At 42.2% G+C, this 12370-nt stretch overlaps 1 protein-coding gene across 1 annotated transcript in view; it reads left to right on the top strand.

Moving 5' to 3' along the window:
• Vps45 (vacuolar protein sorting 45 homolog) overlaps window positions 1-12370 on the top strand; it is a 64944-nt gene that overhangs the window by 10469 nt on the left and 42105 nt on the right. The window contains exons 4-10 of the mRNA XM_057794217.1: window positions 664-743; window positions 1989-2057; window positions 2161-2298; window positions 3006-3116; window positions 6249-6383; window positions 6718-6831; window positions 7499-7666. Of these exons, the coding sequence (XP_057650200.1) occupies window positions 664-743; window positions 1989-2057; window positions 2161-2298; window positions 3006-3116; window positions 6249-6383; window positions 6718-6831; window positions 7499-7666 (815 nt within the window). The remainder of the gene's footprint in view (window positions 1-663; window positions 744-1988; window positions 2058-2160; window positions 2299-3005; window positions 3117-6248; window positions 6384-6717; window positions 6832-7498; window positions 7667-12370) is intronic.

Below are 12370 nucleotides of genomic sequence, written 5' to 3'. Positions count from 1 at the left end.
CAGACAGTTGTGAACTGCCATGTGGGTGCTGGGAATTGAACCTGGGTCCTCTGAATGTAGTGATATTTCATTTGTATTTTAATAAATAAAGCTTGCCTGAAGATCAGCCTTACAGACTGGTCAGCCTTACAGACAAGGCAATGGTGGCACACACCTTTAATCCCAATAGCCACACTAGGTTGCCAAAGAATGTGGGAGTAGTGGTGCACACCTTCAATCCCAGCACTAGGGAGGAATAGAAGATGGGAGGAGACAGTTCTCAGTCTCTGTCTCATTCTGAGATTCCTGGAGGCAGAATCACCATTTCAAACTGAGGTAGAGGAAAGAGCCAGTGGCTGACTGTTTTGCTTTTCTGACCTTCAGGTTGAACCCCAATATCTGTCTCTGGGTTTTTATTAATCGTGCTACATCTGGATGAGCAGCTAGTGCTCTTAACCGCTGATCCATCTCGCCAGCCCTGATGGTCTTTTTTTAAGTATTCACTTTTGGGTTTAAACATTGTTGTGCTCCTCATTCCAGCCTGAAGGTGCGTGACTTGGACATGTGCCACAGTGTGTGCTGAACTTCCCTGATTTGTTAGGCTTTACCTGGGGCCTGTATAAATCTAATTGCAGCAAAACTTCACTGGTGCCATTTGGGCCAACTGCGGCGTGTCTTTTTCAGATTTCAGTAACGTGATCAGCAAGAGTGACGTGAAGTCGCTAGCTGAAGCCGATGAGCAGGAAGTCGTGGCTGAAGTTCAGGTAAAGATGTGGGTCCTGGATCCTCCCTTGTATTGTCCCCGTTAAACTATTTCAGTCTAAAAGTAAGGAAGTGCTGTCTCATCAGACAAAATAAATGTGCACACACCAGATAGACTAAGATTTACAGAATTTGAAGGAGGTATTAGATCGCCTAGAAATAGAATGAATGGAATCAGTGGGAAGGAGCAGAGTGGGCTGATGAATTGGGGGACAGTTTCACAATTGGGGAACAGAGTCAAGTATGCTCTTTGTTAGTTTATCATAGTTTATGAACCTTGCTTTAAAAACCTTCATCAGTAAGATTGTGCCTGATTGTGAGAGAATAAAATCAAAGGCTGTGAGTGAGATTTCTTAACATTCTCTTTGAGAAGCCCATACTTTGGGAGCTAATAAAAGACTTTGTCACTAGGCTAAAACTTGGAAACTCCTAAGCATTTACTCTGCATGCTACATAATATATAACATTAGCATGTATAATGTTATTTTTCCTTCTTTAATAGTTCAGTGTTATAGAATACATCTATCATAAATATTTGAATATATTTATCACCTACATGAAAAGTACTGTCTTCACAGGCAACAAACTAGTTTTGAATTTTTCAAAAAGATATTCTAAGTGATAAAACATATAAAAAGAATAACCTATTTTAAATCATATCCTCCTACATAAGAATACACTGGGCATATAATGTGGTATATTCTATAGCGGTGTTTTATTTTATTTTGTTTACTAATGGAAAATTTACATTGTGTGTATACTTTAACTTTTTAAAAGATTTATCATTGCTGGTGTTTATAGTTAGTTCAGTTCCCCCATACCTTCTGCTACTCAATTATTATTTGAACATCTTGTACCTTTTCACCCTGTATGTTCCCATTTGATTACAAAACTCGATACAGCAGGAGTCCCGTAGCACTGGGTACAGCCAGAGTCCATAGCGCTTGATACAGCCGGGGTCCGTAGCACTGGGTACAGTTGGAGTCCATAGTACTGGGTACAGCCGGAGTCCATAGCGCTCGATACAGCCGGGGTCCGTAGCACTGGGTACAGCTGGAGTCCATAGCACTGGGTACAGCCGGAGTCCATAGCACTGGGTACAGCCGGAGTCCATAGCACGCTCGATACAGCTGGGGTCCATAGCACTGGGTACAGCAGGAGTCCATAGCACTGGGTACAGCCAGAGTCCATAGCACTAGGTACAGCTGGAGTCCATGGATTAACTGATTTTTACTTTTTATTTGCAGGAATTTTATGGTGATTACATTGCTGTGAATCCACATTTGTTTTCCCTTAATATCTTGGGTTGCTGTCAGGTATGAAAGGCAAGGATTTTCAAAATAAGTTAAATTAATTCATCAAGTAACTGGAGTTAGAGAAAATTAAGGTATTTTCTTTTAATATGTTTTTAACAAAAAGGGCCGAAATTGGGATCCAGCGCAGCTGTCAAGAACAACTCAAGGACTGACCGCTCTCCTTTTATCTCTGAAGAAGTGCCCCATGATTCGCTATCAGCTTTCATCAGAGGCTGCAAAAAGACTTGGAGAATGTGTTAAGGTGTTGTACTCCTATTCCTGTTCTAAAACCTCAAGGCTAGTCCTTTCCCTAGAAATATCTGAACTGCTGGATGTGGTGGTGCATTCCTTGGCAGGCAGATCTCTGTGAGTTCAAGGTCAGCCTGGTCTACACACTAAGTTCCATACCAGGCATGACCCTATTTCAAAAAGAATGAAAGACAAAACGAGAGAAAGAAAGTGAACAAAGAATATCTTCTTTGTTAGTTTTATTGGCAAAGAAGAATGGCTATAGAATTCAAAACAATAAGAAAGGAACAAATTGGCACTAAGACCCTTAGGTTTAACCTAAGAAACATTTGCAACTGTTTACAGTTAAACCACTTTTTTTTTTCTTTTTTTTTTCTTTTTCGAGACAGGGTTTCTCTGTGGTTTTGGAGCCTGTCCTGGAACTAGCTCTTGTAGACCAGGCTGGTCTCGAACTCACAGAGATCCGCCTGCCTCTGCCTCCCGAGTGCTGGGATTAAAGGTGTGCGCCACCACCGCCCGGCGAGTTAAACCACTTTAAAGTAGGCTTTCAAGTCCTGGTTTTTTTTACTAGTGTGCTACAAAACTTTATGAAACCTTTGAGTCCTTTTATGGGAGGCCCATGAGGGTAGAAAACCTTCTACTGTTTTTTTTATTTCCTATTTTGTCATCTCTACTTAGAGCTACCGGGTTAACCAAGCTATTTCTCTCTTTTCTCTTCAGCAAGTGATAAGTAAAGAATATGAGCTCTTTGAATTCCGGCGGACAGAGGTTCCTCCGCTGCTTCTCATTCTAGATCGCTGTGATGATGCCATCACCCCACTGCTCAACCAGGTGCAGAGCCCTTTGTTAGCATAAAGGAGGATGGTTTGCAGCTCAGTAAAATATGGCAATAGCATCCATTCTATTCACCTCCTTGTTTGCAGCTGTTCTTGATTTCTGCCTTATGTTTTCTGGTGTTTTAGTGTCCTGCTTTTCCATCCCCATCATCCGTGCTGGTTTCTGCCTCTTTCCTCTCTCTCTCTGTCCCTTCAGCCACTGCCTCACTCTCATCCAGGCAACTTCCCAGTGTCTCCTTTTCCAACCTTACTGCCCGTGTGTACGTGTGATCCCATCTCTTGCAGTAACAGTGAAACAAGCATTTATACAGGTCCTTCTTTTTATATCTCTTCGATCTATATCCTACAAAACCAAGGCTGTTAAATGGCAGCTCTCAACTTAAATTACAGCTCCTGACCTGAAAATCCTTGCTGTTCCCCATTGTCCTACTGGGCTAAAATCACGCTCCTGATTTTGACACCCAGGCACCATCACCAAAAGCCTCCAGCTCTCTGCCACAGAGGCGTGACATAATTTCTTGCCGTTGTGCTTTTAAAGTGACTCTGTCTAAGCTCTGGGACATTGGGATACCTTCTCTTCCCTGCTTCCCCTGTAAAACACTTCTCCCTTGAAACTTCTCAGAAGCCAGAGCGCAACTTCTCAAAGACTGCTTCAGCCAGGCAGTTTGCTCTCTCCCTCGAGTTGTGTAGAATTGTCTCTGGTCCCATGCTGCACTTGCTGAGTTGCACCGTTGGTTGTTTTGACGCTGTCTTAGACAGTACGCTCCTAAGGCATCCTGTGTCTGCTCAGGTTTATTCTTTGCAAATTTAAGCAGTTCCTTGTATGTAGTTAGGTCTGTGAGTGGAGATTTGGGATGCAGAGAAAGAGGAGTCATCCCCGGCTCAGTTTCTTCTCAGCACAGAGTAACGTCAACACTAGGGTAGTCCACGGTAGAAAGGAGCGCCTCTGTAGTGTGAGGTAATATCTGGCCACGAAAGGAAGAAAGGGAAGGGGAGGAGGAGGGGAGAGAGAAAAATGACTCAGTAGCTAAGAGCACATACTGCTCTTGCAGAAGACTTGAGTTCTGTTCTCAGCCCACACACTGGGCAACTCACAGCCACGTTTAACTCCTGCTCCAAAGGAATCCGGTGCCCTACCTGGTCTTTAAAACAGGCATTGTACTCATGCCCAAACCCACACTCAAACTTACATAATTAAAAATAAAAAGTAAATCTTTTTTAAAACAGTAGCAAAGTAATTATCTAGAAGTCTATATCCCAAAGAAAAACAAGTTTCACTGAGAACCTGTTATGTGCCATGTAGTAAACTAAGTATTATATGTCAGGGTTAAAAGACAGTCTCTTGTCCTCAAACCTGCATTGTAAGCTCTGGGGTAGAGCCACCACGACAATGTCCACTTTGCTCTGTCAATGCCCAGAGGGAACTGGCTTTCTCAGCCTCTCCGCAAAGCTGCACAGTACGGTGCCCATGTTTTCACAGCTCCATGCCTGTTTCTTCCCGCTCAGTGGATTGCTCTTTTTCCTCTGAGTGGTGTGTGCGCTCCACCTTACCTATCTGACCAGGACTACTTTGTTCTGGAGGTTAAAAAAACCCCTCCTTTGCTTTCTTTCTCTTTTCTTTTCTGTGTGTGGGTGTTTTGCCCATGTTTGTGTCTGTGCACCACCTGTCTGTCTCTTGCCCACGGAGGCAAGAGAGGACATTGGCTCCCCTAGAACTGGAGTTACAGATAGTTATGAGTTGCCATGTGGGTGCTGGGAAATTAACCCGGGTCTACTGGAAGAGTGGCCAGTGCTCTTAACCACTGAGCCATCTTACAAACTCTTTGACAAATCTTTTAGGCCATAAAACACCTTTTTGGAGGGTAGAGAGATAGCTCAGCGTTAAGAGCGCAGGTTGCTAGGGAGGGGAGCAGAGAAAAATACAGAGCTCAATAAAATTAATAATAAAAAAGAAACAAAGAACATAGGTTGCTCTTCCAGAGAATCCAAGTTCATTTCCCATTTGGGCCACTCACAACTGCCTGCAATTCTAGGCCTGTAGGGTCTGATACCCATTTTTGGCTTCCAAAGGCATCCATACACATACACATACAAATAAACAAATTTTAAAGAACTTTATTACATCTTAAATGTTTTCTGTTTTTTAAAAAAATGTATAGGTGCTTTGTGTGAGTGTATGTCTGTGCAATACAAATGTGCCCGGTGCCCATGGAGGCCAGAAAAGGTTGTTGAATCCCTGGCACTGGAGTTACAGACAATTGTGAGCTGCCATGTGGGTACTGGTAATTGAACCTATGTTCTTGGAAGAACCGCCAGTGTTCTTAACCACTGAGCCATCTCTCCAACCTCCTTAATACTTCTTAATACTACTTCTTAATAAACTTAGTTATAAATGTACACATAAACATCTCTAGCATTTGGGGATTCTAGATAGTAAATTGTTGAAGGATACTTAATTATTAAAAATCCACTTTCCATAAATGGTGAGAAGGCAGCTTTGTGGCATTTTTACATTTCTGGTTTTTAACCAAACAGATTTAAGTTTTTAAAGGCTAGAACTCAATCCTTCTTCACAACTCATACTTAGTTAAAAACATAAGATAAAATGGATTCTGAGATGAGTGTCTGATTATGCCAATGTTTTGATTAACTCACAAGGGTTTTTTTCTGGTAATATTAGTGTTCCCGGGATAAATATAGAACCACTCAGATCTGCAAGAACACACTTCTCAGGCAGCAGAAAACCACAGAAGCGTGCAGGAAGTGGTACAGCTTTTAACTGCAGTACCAATATAGCCCTATCTGTGAAGCCAAAAATATACTCTTAATTCACAATCAAAAAGCTAATGATAGCTATAATTGTTTTCTTTCTATCAAGAATATTAATCTCGTTGCGTTTTGTCTAAAGTATAAAAGTAAAAGCATTTTGACTTTTTTAGAGTGTTTAAGCAATTAAAATGATAATCTTAATACTTACTAGAGAACAAGGTATTAATAAAAATACGAACTAAATAGAGAAACTTGGTGTGAAACATATTATTAAAAATATTATCGCTCTTTGTTTTCCTAAACACTTGATGTTTTCATGTTTTGTCATTTGCCAATTCTTTTTGACATACTTCTTTAGTGGACATACCAGGCCATGGTCCACGAACTCCTGGGCATAAACAACAACCGGATTGATCTTTCCAGAGTGCCAGGAATCAGCAAAGACTTAAGAGAGGTGGTCCTGTCTGCTGAAAATGACGAATTCTATGCGAATGTAGGTGACTTTACTCTCAGGTGTTTTACGTAAAGTGTCAGTACTGGCGCATGAGGGTTCGTGGGAAAGGGTGACGGATTCTCACAGTTAGGCTGAATCTCAGGATGGCGAGACGTGGGTGCTGGCCTTGGCTGACATAGTTACTGACTGCCTCCTTCTGGTAGCTTTTTGTGAGAATAATAATAGTAGCCATCACTAGCGTCCTGCTGATAGCCAGCCTTGGTGACTGAAATGGAACTTGGCCTTCAAGTCTGCGTTCAGAATTCTTTCATTTCTTTTATGACGTCTGAAAATCGGCTAGTTTTGAACTTTCTTCTGACTTCCTTTTTCACAGAACATGTACCTGAACTTTGCAGAGATCGGTAGCAATATAAAGAATCTCATGGAAGACTTCCAGAAGAAGAAACCAAAAGAACAGCAAAAGCTAGAATCCATAGCAGATATGAAGGTAAGTCACTCACACAGATGACTTACATGTGAGTCTTCAGAACTATTTGTGTCGGCAACATTTTTGGAATATTCCAGGTCTAATTTCTACTTTGATTCTTGTTTGGTTGTGAGTTTTGTAGGATGGATTGTGGTATTTGAGACTGTCTAGTCATCGCTACGTAGCTCAGGCTAGCCTCAAGCTTGGGAGGTCCTGCCTTCACCTCCCAAGTGTTGGAATTCCCGATGTGGGCTATCACACCCAGCTTCTTGTTAGTGCTGGTGAAGTGCACTTATTCCTTAGACCACACTGGCCATGTGGACCTGCCCGGAGCTCGTGGCAGTACTCACGCCTCACCTCCAAGTGCACTGCTCATCACATCCAGCAAGTCATTTTGTTTAGTCTGAGACATTTTCTACAAGTTTCTCTTTAATAATAGCATGATGACACATCCATCATAATCATGTGTTTCTTTCCATTCTTCATTATGTCTGGCCTCTATAAAGACCCTAAGGATATGTACCCGCTTTTCTCTTCTTAAGAATAATAAATGCCATGTGCTTGAGAATCATGGGTACCTTACCCTGGGCAGGAAAGGAACCCCAGCTTTTTATAATTTTTTCTTTACGAATGCCTATTCTTGTTTGGAATGTAATAGCATCTCCCATTAATGCTTCTCCCATGACAGGCCTTTGTTGAGAATTATCCACAGTTCAAGAAGATGTCTGGAACTGTCTCAAAGCACGTGACAGTGGTCGGAGAACTTTCTCGGTTGGTCAGCGAGCGGAACCTGCTGGAGGTTTCCGAGGTTGAACAAGAACTGGCCTGTCAGAATGACCACTCTAGTGCTCTCCAGGTCAGTCTAACTGGGTGAGCACCTACTGCGTGGGAGCGGTGTGCCGGGCAGAGAGACTGCAAAGGCGAGTAACCCTTCGCCAACCGCCAACATGGAACTTGGCTTACCACAGAGTTATGAACACATTTAAGGTGGTATAAGCCAGGTGTGGTAGCCACCAGCTATAATCCCAGCACTTGGGAGCTGAGGCAGGAGGATCACAAGTTTAAGGACTTGAACATGCAACTTAGTAAGACCCTGCCTCAAAACAAATTTTAAAAAAAGGTGAAGATGTAGTCTTTTGTTCAATTTGCAGTACCACTGAAAAGGAATTAGTTACTAAAGATTGCTTTTCATTTCACAAACGTGATAAGATGCTACATATAAACGCTATGATGAGTGAGGATGTAGAAGAATAAAGGGGAATAAGACACCATCCTTCTCCTCAGTGCCTCACACTATAAGAAGAAAGAAAGCAACTTTAAAGAATTGTGAGCTACAGAGATGGCTCAGAAAGTAAAGCACTTAACGCTCAAGCATGAGGGTCTGAGTTCCGATCACCAGTGTGGTGGTGTACGCCTCTAATCCCTGCTCTAGGAGACAGAGAGATAGGCAGATGGGGGAGGTTGATGACCAGCCAGTCTAACCAGTTGGTGGCCTTGGGTCCAGTGAAAGACCTGTGGAAAACAATCAAGGAAAGGCACCCAGCCTCAGCCTCAGGCTTCTGCATGCAGGTGCATCTGTGTACACACACACCTGAACACGTGTACATACTCCACTAACCAGTAAATACATACACATAAAGGTGATAAAGAACTGTAATCTCATGTAGTAAGTATGTAACCAAGGCCTTCACTAAAGCACATGTAGATACAGAGGAGGAACACCTGTTTTCCTCAGTGGTGATCTTTCAGGTTCTTGCTGAGGACGATGTGGAAACTAGTCCTGGACAGAGAGGTCACACCATGCAGAGGAAAAAGGAGCAGCACTCTGAGCGGGAAGAAACAGGCATGGAGCTATGAAAACATGGGCACCGTACTTCGCAGCTTGTAGAGTACAAGCTGAAGAATGGTCTTTAGATAAACTAGAAAGATAGTTTGAGGGCAAGGGCTACAGCTCAGTGGTAGAGGGCTTGCCTGGCGTGCTCAAGGGCCTAGGTTCAATCCCTTTGAACACACACGTGCACACGCGCTTACACTCACGCAAGAGAGAGACAAACACAATGACAGAAGAGAAGGATCAGTTTGTGGTATTGAAAGGAGGTTGTGCTTCAATTTGTGTGTGTGTGGTTTGTTTGTTTGTTTGTTTGTTTGTTTGTTTGTTTGTTCGAGACAGGGTTTTTCTATAGTTTTGGAAACTGTCCTGGAACTCACTCTGTAGACCAGGCTGGCCTCGAACTCACAGAGATCCGCCTGTCTCTGCTTCCCAAGTGCTGGAATTAAAGGCGTGCGCCACCACTGCCCAGCTGAGCTTCAATTTTAAAATGATGAGAGTCACCAGAGGATTTTAAAAGAAAAATTATACAATCAGACACTAACCTTAAGAAATATGTAGTCTGGTTGAGTAGACAAAACTGAAACATAAGAAAAAATTACATAATGTTTCAGGATATTGCTTAAATCAAAACTGTGATTCTGACCATAAATAGACAGGTTATTAGGAAACTTTTCTTAGAGAAGAAGTGTTGAGATGGGCTGTGAGGAATGACTAGAATTGGGAGGAGGATTTCAGTCAGGAATAACAACAAAGCAAAGTTGCATTGGCATGCAGGAAGTAATAAACAGTTTGGCCTATTAGGTGCGGAAGAGAAATAGGAGGAAAATTGAGTTAGTAAGCAGGAACCAACTTTAGAAGTGTGTAAGAGTCTGCTTGCTGAGATAGGCAGAGAGCTGATGTGGACAAAAGCGGGGCTGTAGAAAACTGAGTCTACTCAGGATGCTTGAGAGGTGAAAAGCGGCTTGTAGACTTACAGTAATGAATTATAAGGGGCAAGCCCAGCGGGAGTCATGGAGGAGAGAGGAAGCAGTCAGTGATAGATTCAAATAAAGCGGTAACTCCAGGTCCCCAAGAAATGCTGAAATCATTATGATGGGACAAAATGACTCATCTGTATTTGATGCCATTGGAAAAGATAATTTAGGAATAAGTCTTTTGAGAGGTCGTAATTTCTGAGCCACTTCCAACAATCACATTTCCTCAGTAATAGGGCCCCATGTTCTAAAACTTACCTTCTCCTCCTGTACTGAATTAAATAAAACCAGCCAGGTATATTGGACGTAGCATAGGCTTTGGGGCCATACTGACCAAGCTTTTGGTGATAGGATATTGACCAAATATATTGGGGAAAATGACTTTTCCCCCCTATGCTAGGAATAGCAACTTCAGGTTTCTAGGTCACAACGAGGATTCAGTGTGATACATAGGATGCTTTATGGCATTGGTGTCCTTAACCCAAGCAGTTTTTTTTTTTTTTTTTTTTTTTTTTTTTTTTGGTTTTTCGAGACAGGGTTTCTCTGTGGCTTTGGAGCCTGTCCTGGAACTAGCTCTTGTAGACCAGGCTGGTCTCGAACTCACAGAGATCCGCCTGCCTCTGCCTCCCAAGTGCTGGGATTAAAGGCGTGCGCCACCATCGCCCGGCAACCCAAGCAGTTTTACACAATAGAATTGAATGGTAGTGGTACATATGGGTGCTCACTCTAAGTCACTGTATGGTATCTTTTACAGAGGTGTAAAATAAAATATTTAACTTAGCCAACTTACTTTAAATAGCCTCACCAATATAGTTTATAGCTGTTTTGTTAACCTATTAAAAGTATTCCTGGGGATTTCAATGAACTTAGTTTTCTTCCCCTTTCAAAATAAAAACAAAAAACTTTATCCCTAACTAAATTTAAATTTCCTCACGTTTCTTTAGTAGTCTTCATAAAGATAGACCCAAAATTACTCACTAGTCGATGCCTAGTGTTTTTATCCACATTTCTCAACCATAGGGAAATCAGCTAGAAAGAGTTATTGCAATCCTTTGCATGAGGTTTTCGTTTTGTACTTTTTATTTTTTATTTATTTATTTATTTATTTTTTGGTTTTTCGAGACAGGGTTTCTCTGTGGTTTTTTTGGAGCCTGTCCTGGAACTAGCTCTGTAGACCAGGCTGGTGTTTTGTACTTTTTAAAAGGAAAAGATAATACATACTTTAAAAAATATGAATTCTAGCCTATCGCTCATGGTATAATCCTAGCACTCAGGAGTATGAAGTAGAAGGATTGCTATGAGTTTGAGGCCAGCCTGAACCTTGTCTCAAAAATAAACAAACAGGAAAGATTCTATGTATGATCTTATCACTGTTTGGAACTTATATTCTTAAGGTTTCTTGTGGAGTCCAGGCCTTTAATCCAGCACTTTGGAAGCAGGGGCAGGTAGATCTCCGTGAGTTCAAGGCCAGTCTGGTCTACAGAGCAAGTTCCAGGACAGCCAGGACAGTTATACAGAAAAACCCTGTCTCAGCACAAAAAAAAAAAAAAAAAAAAAAAAAAAATAGAGTTGACAGGCGGCAGCAGTTGACAGGCAGCAGTAGTTGGGCTCTCCCGACCGCAGACGATTTCTTTGCAAAATGATTTAAATAGTCCATAAAGGGAACATTTGTTTGATAGTGAGTAGATGCCAGGGGCCCAACCCCAGATGACTTGACCTTAGATAGTAACATCGTGAAGTAATGAATTGAGGTTTTTGAATAGAAATGGGGTTTGCTTTATTGAATAGAAAGTGTATGATGGAAAGAAAAAAATGCTCGTACATCCCATGGAAAAATTAATCTATAAATTTCTGCCACTTCTAACCACTTACATAAAAACTAACAGGAGGCCGGGCGGTGGTGGCGCACGCCTTTAATCCCAGCACTTAGGAGGCAGAGGCAGGCGGATCTCTGTGAGTTCGAGACCAGCCTGGTCTACAAGAGCTAGTTCCAGGACAGGCTCCAAAACCACAGAGAAACCCTGTCTCGAAAAACCAAAAAAAAAAAAAAAAAAAAAAAACTAACAGGAGTTTGATCTAGAAGAATGTCACTAGAAATGGCATGTGGTGTGCAACCACTGAAGCACATGCGTGTCCACAGAAGGGAGTCCATCCCACCATTTCCCAGGACTCTCTCTGACCACCGGCACTTGGCCCTGGACTGCTAGGGAGGAGAGTCGCTAGATTCCCGCAGCTTGCTGAGCGGTTGGCTGTCCCACCTTGCTGTCCCACCTGCAGCTTAGTTGTTATTCGCACAGTGGGGGAGGAGGATCCTAAAGACTGAACTAGAACTGGATAAGAGGAAGATTCCCATTAACCACTGAGTTCATCTGTAATTTGCACAATAATTTAGATGTTTTTATGTCATAAAAAATGTGCCGCAATGCTGCTCCTGATAAGAGAAAACAGAGAAGTAGGGTGATAGTCAACCTTCAACAACAGAAGATTCTCTAGACGTCAGAAAAGAGCTGTTTCACTTGAGATTTTGAAGGGCCTGTTAGCTCCTTTTTGAAACTTGACCACCAAAGACAGTGTGTTTGCTTTGCTTTACCAGTCACTGGATTATGCCTATGGAAGACCAGAGCACAAACAGTTTTTGTTTTCTTTCATTCTGTTTTTTACCAGCTCATCCTTATTTAATTACTGAGGGGGGGTGGGGGCACGATCAGAAAACAATTTGTGGGAGTTGGTTGTCTTCTACCTTGTGGAGGGGTAA

The sequence above is a fragment of the Chionomys nivalis genome, chromosome 18, assembly GCF_950005125.1.
Source record: "Chionomys nivalis chromosome 18, mChiNiv1.1, whole genome shotgun sequence".
NCBI classification, from domain to species: Eukaryota; Metazoa; Chordata; class Mammalia; order Rodentia; family Cricetidae; genus Chionomys; species Chionomys nivalis.
The sequence above is the reverse complement of the archived record's forward strand: the minus strand, read 5'-3'. Positions and strand labels throughout refer to the sequence as shown.